This window comes from Astatotilapia calliptera, chromosome 17 (assembly GCF_964374335.1).
Source record: "Astatotilapia calliptera chromosome 17, fAstCal68.1, whole genome shotgun sequence".
Taxonomy (NCBI): Eukaryota; Metazoa; Chordata; class Actinopteri; order Cichliformes; family Cichlidae; genus Astatotilapia; species Astatotilapia calliptera.
In genome coordinates this window covers 9339795-9345255 of record NC_137438.1, presented here as the reverse complement: position 1 = coordinate 9345255, position 5461 = coordinate 9339795, and the positions used below count along the sequence as shown (strand labels likewise).

The 5461-nt window shown below is 40.6% G+C and overlaps 1 protein-coding gene across 1 annotated transcript; it reads left to right on the top strand.

The window, feature by feature from the left end:
- Positions 1 to 909: 909 nt before the first annotated feature.
- LOC145421605 (fibronectin type III domain-containing protein 7-like) lies at positions 910 to 5461 on the top strand. Its single transcript, XM_080292087.1, has 9 exons — positions 910 to 1069; positions 1438 to 1698; positions 1920 to 2180; positions 2799 to 3059; positions 3156 to 3413; positions 3689 to 3946; positions 4024 to 4241; positions 4885 to 5095; positions 5403 to 5461. Exons 1-9 carry the CDS (start codon positions 910 to 912, stop codon positions 5459 to 5461), a joined length of 1947 nt encoding a protein of 648 aa, XP_080148213.1.

Here is a 5461-nt window from a genome sequence, read left to right as displayed (position 1 = left end):
GCACCAATCAGGGCACAACATGCCAGGCCACAACAGAGGGCTCCTGCAATGTGACAGGACTCGGCTGTGGACAGATCTACCATGTTTCCGTAGTGTCTTCTGATGGGTACTGCAACAGCCCGCCCACTCCTGTTGTTGACACACCGTCAGGTAGGACAGAGAGAGAATTCAATGCATTTTAATTATAGAGAATTATCTGTGGTACAACATGAAAAACGCGTCACATGTGTAAACTGAGAAAATGTACCATTTTAATAAAAACATTGCCGTCCTTGTCTGATACAGGATTCTTGCTGCTCAACAGTCCTGTTTCTTCTTTTATGCAAAGTGCATTTTAGGCCTGATTTATTATCTTTGTATACCCAGTCAGTTGTTTACTGACTGCCATTTAACCCAATTAGTTGGAAAATGTTCCTCATTATTCCTGGAAACATTTTCACCCTTTTGTTCCCGCTACTTAACTTATTTGAGAAGTATTGCTGCCATAAAATTCAAAATGAGCTCATATTTTTCTTAAAAATGAACATTTTCTCATTTCAAACATTTTATATTCTGTCTTTCTGTGTTCTATTGTGAATAAAATATGAGTTTGTGAGGTCTGCAAATGATTTTACCCAGCATAAAACTACTTTAGAAAACTGACTTGTAGTTTTGTGTAGTTAAAATCTGCTTTTCTTTTTCATATTTGTCAGTTGCGATACAGTGATGGATGATGTTCAATTTTACATTTTAGTAAAATGCTCTGTCCCTGGCTTCTACATTTTTACTATTCATATAAAGTTTCTTGTCTTATCTGTCTTTCCCTCAGTGCCCTGTAATGCAATAAATATCAGGGCATATATGGACTGTGCGATTAAGGCAGCTGTGGTTTCATGGTGGCCGAGTGATGGAGCCTTGTCATACATCGCGATGGCCACTACAAAGTCAGGTCACAACGTCACCTGTGAGACCAACAGGACCTCCTGTGACCTGACAGAGCTGCTCTGTGGACAGAGCTACTCTGTGTTTGTCAAAGCTATAGGAAAGACCTGCAGCAGCATCGCTAAAATGACAGGACAGCTGGTCACTGGTGAGCAGCACCACAGAGGCTTCACGAACCTATATAGCACATCTTTCGTCTTGCCGAGTTTTTCCACCTTTAAAAAAAGTGAAACAAACTGCTAATTTATTGAAATTGTATAATTATGTTGACCTTTCCCACTTAAAACCAACCAAAGTATCAGTAAAAGTGATAAAACACAATTAACCAAAATGACCTTAAATGCACTAAAATTCTTGAAACAATAAAGTTTCTGCTTTTTTCTAACATTACTTACATTACATAACTTTACTACAGTGGACCATATCTACGCTACCTTCTTGCATTTAATTTGAAGCTGCAGTTCGAACACACAAAGCTACATTTTTGTCTCAGTTTTCCTCCATCCTCTCTTTTAGAGCCTTGCATCCCAATCCAAATCACCACCCAGTACAGCGTGACAATCGGCCAGGTGCAGTGGGACATAACCAAGGGTGCTAATTACTACACAGTCACGGGGCAAACAGACCAGGGACTCACCACCTCCTGTGTTACCAATGACACTTACTGTGCATTGTACAACATGAACTGTGGCCAAATGTACAGCATCGTTGTCACAGCAAACAACTTTGTGTGCCAAAATGTGTCTACCTCTACTGAACAAGTTTTAATTGTGACAGGTGAGAACACGTGCTAAACAATTTTTTGTTCCCTGATTTATTTTGGTATCAAAATATCTTCATGTTTTCCTCCATGACTACTGATGGGCTCTTTAAATTTGCAGATCCCCGCTGATAGTTTATTAAGTCACTTTGGGCAGCCTTTAGCTTCAACAATTGGACAGAATATATATCAACATCCACACTAAATCATTCTGTTGTGTCTCTCTTTCCGCACTCAGAGCCGTGCCCGCCCAATAACGTGCAGACAAACGTTAACTGTCAGAATAACCAGGGGATGGTCTCCTGGGAGACAAGTTTTGGTGCAGTGGGTTACGAGGCTCGCTTCGCTGGCCGTGACGGACACTCGCTGTCCTGTCATACTAATGCCACTTCCTGCAGCGTGGAAGGACTTCACTGCGGAGTCATCTACCACACTAATGTCATTGCTATTGGGGAGAAAGTCAATAGCAGCAGGTCCAACACTGTCCTGCTGTATTCAGGTACCCTACCAGCCTAATTTTATTGACATTGTATGCTGAGACCCCCTTCTCTCTTTCCCAAACTTTATAACTGCAGTTTTCACTTATAGCTGAACGGTTTTAAGATGTGTTTTAATGAAAATAATGTAAACTGCGAGAACTTGATTGAAAAAAAGCTAAAATGATAGAAGAAATGAACTAAAAGTAAGACACACGTAATAAACAGAAAATATCACGTGCCATCTCTTGGTCTGAAGACAGCCAACCCCCTTAAAAAGTTTTCTTTTGCTTCTTTGAACCTCATTTAAGTGTTTACTTTTATAACAGCATCATAGCAGGCAGCCTAGGCAACAAACAGCGTCTTGCTTGCTGTTTTAAAAAATCAGGGACTTATTTTTTTTTTAAAAAGGGCATAAAAATCGGGTATTTTGAGCTACATCAACTACATGCCCATGCAGAGAACCTGTGCTTCTCAGTGAATGTGTACTCGTCTGCCGAATTGTATAACATCTATTTTCTGAAGTGGAAACTTGAATAATAAATATGATTTGGAGCCGTGCATTCATGGAGATCATTGCAGCTTTAAAGTCGATGTCCTGCATGGCAGTACTGATGTTGTTGTTGTTTTTTTGCCAATAGCTCCCTGCGCAGTTGGAAAGTGCACAGCTAACCTGGACTGCTACAATGACACAGCCACAGTCTCCTGGAGTCCAGTCAGTGGAGCAAACTCCTACATGGTGACTGCTGTTTCAGCAGATGGTTCCCGCGTTTCCTGTGAGAGTACTGAACATCAGTGTAATCTGACAGAGCTGGAGTGTGGACAGGTGTACAACGTCACTCTCGTAACCATCAGCGACCACTGCCGGACTGAGAAAAGCACTAATATCTCCTTTAGCACACGTGAGTTGAGCCGCGTCTCAATCACGATCTTAAATTTATTCTACAGTCTAAAATAAAATCATTAAAACTATTTTCACTCTTTGAATTACGGCCTAGGCCCCTGTAAGCCGTCACGTGTGGGAGTGGATCTACAGTGTGGGACAAGTACAGCCAACATGTATTGGGAGGAAAGCGCGGGAGTGGAGCTCTACATGGCTACTGCCACCAACATGGGAACAACACTGAAGTGCAACTCCACCAATTCCACCTGTCAGTTCTCTAACTTGACCTGTGGGGACACCTATAAACTCTCTGTCATTGCATACAGCAACAGGTGCTACAGTGAAATCAGTAGCACTGTGGAGATTCAGACAGGTACAGTAAGTCGTTAGTACTGATTGACTGAATGAGTGATTTGTACTTTAATTACTGCCTGATTGAATTAATAACATGCTTTATTTCCTATTAAGTGGCCTAACCTTAATTATTAATTATTCTGTACATAAAGATAGGTTGGGAATTTTCATCCACAAAGACTGTTTAGATTTACTCTATTAATCAATTAATTACTATTAATTTCCCTAAATTTAACAGTTGCTAGACTGACAGCAACATCCCTCAGAATACCAATGTGACTCTTCTTTTGTCAGAACCCTGTAAGCCAGATGGTTTGAGGGTCCATGGGTCATGTAACAATGAGACGGTGCTGCTGTACTGGTTTAAGGCTAAAGGAGCATCGGCATATATTGTGAAAGCAGACGGAAACCTGGGATACAGCACGTCTTTAAAAACGAATAACACAATGATAGAGACCAACCTGCCCTGTGGACAGCTGTTCACATTCACTGTAAAAGCTCAAGATGACTGGTGTGACAGTCCTACAAGCCGGCCTGAAAAATACATGACAAGTATGTGTCTCATTTAGATTTTTTTCACACATAACATGCATAATGTGTGATGATTAAACTGTTAACCTTCTCGTCAGCCCCCTGCGTCCCAGCACATGTACAGAGCTTTACACGCTGTGAGCAGAGCCTGGGCTCAGTCAGCTGGGCCGCGAGCGATGGCGCAGAGTCCTACATGGCCATTGCAACAGGACAGGATCGCCACATCCACACGTGCACCACAAACACCACCATCTGCACCTGGAATGATCTACACTGTGGTGAAACGTACACAGTTTATGTCGTTGCCATGAACTACGTATGCACCAGCATGCCGAGCAACAGCACTTCAATTCGGATGGGTAAACAAGCTTTTAAACAGCAGTAATATTTCTGGAATTGTTTTAATGGGGTTTTTTTTAGAGCACATGAAAATGAACGCACTGCATGCAGAACAGTAGCAGTACAGAGCTGAATATCTTAGTTTTAAATTGCTGACATTTTATACCATTTCCTAGCACTTTCATTTTGTCGCTCTAGACAAATCAATACAATTAAATAAAGAAATAATAATCAAATTAATCAACACTAATAAATGTCTAAACTTATGTCTTCTCTTTTTAGCACCATGCATACCTCAGAATCTGACATCATCTCTTAATTGCACTACAAAGGTGAATATTATTTATCTGGATTTTCTTTTAACTCTTTAAAAAGGTTTCGGCTCAGTAAATTAAAGACATACCCAGTTCACCTGGGTAAAGATAAACTCATAGATCTTACTCCCTGGTTCATTGCTTATATAGCTTGAACTCTCTTAAGCAAACCTTCGTGTGATTTTATTGAGTAATCTTCAGGAAAAGTGTCAAACCTTCTTGAAGGACATTCAAAGTAAGAATGCTATCTTGATTTCTGATGAGGATTGAATTGTATGATTGAATTGTACTGTAATATTTTCTAAGGTGGGATCACTGGCCTGGAATGCCAGTGAAACTGCAGAGTTTTACATCGTGACTGCAGAGAACAACATTGGCCACAAAGTGCAGCTCAGTACCAATGATACCTGGACTTACATTTCTGAGTTCCACTGTGGTCAGGAATACTTCCTGTCTGTTCAGGCGGCAGATTCAGTGTGCACAAGCCGCCCCAGCCCACCTTTAAGTCTTACATCAGGTAAAATCCGGTTTATACTTGGAAAAATTTGTCTTCAAGCCAGTAAGTAAAAGGGCAATGCATATATTATATTTCTTTGCAAAAATGCACGATAACCGTAAAAACAATTGTACATAAAGGATTTTATGTTGTAAAATGCATCATTTCTTACATATACTAAGGAACTGTAATTGACAACGAGTGGTAAAACAATTTTTATTGCCGGTCAGTTAAACGTGATTTTTACAGGCAGACCTGGAGTCATTGAAATATGTGCTGTTAAAATGGAACTGTGCACCATACTTGAGACCCTTTTTTTCTAATCCAGTCTTTTCTCCTTTCGTCCCAAAGAGCCCTGTTCACCCACCGGTATCTCCAGCTTCATGA

Excerpts from the sequence above, each read along its gene's own strand:
- LOC145421605 (XM_080292087.1), top strand. The coding sequence starts at position 910 with ATGGCCACTACAAAGTCAGGTCACAACGTCACCTGTGAGACCAACAGG. Across the intron at positions 2,181-2,798 it reads CACTGTCCTGCTGTATTCAG|CTCCCTGCGCAGTTGGAAAG; the intron begins GTACCCTACCAG and ends TTTTGCCAATAG. Across the intron at positions 3,060-3,155 it reads TAATATCTCCTTTAGCACAC|GCCCCTGTAAGCCGTCACGT; the intron begins GTGAGTTGAGCC and ends ATTACGGCCTAG.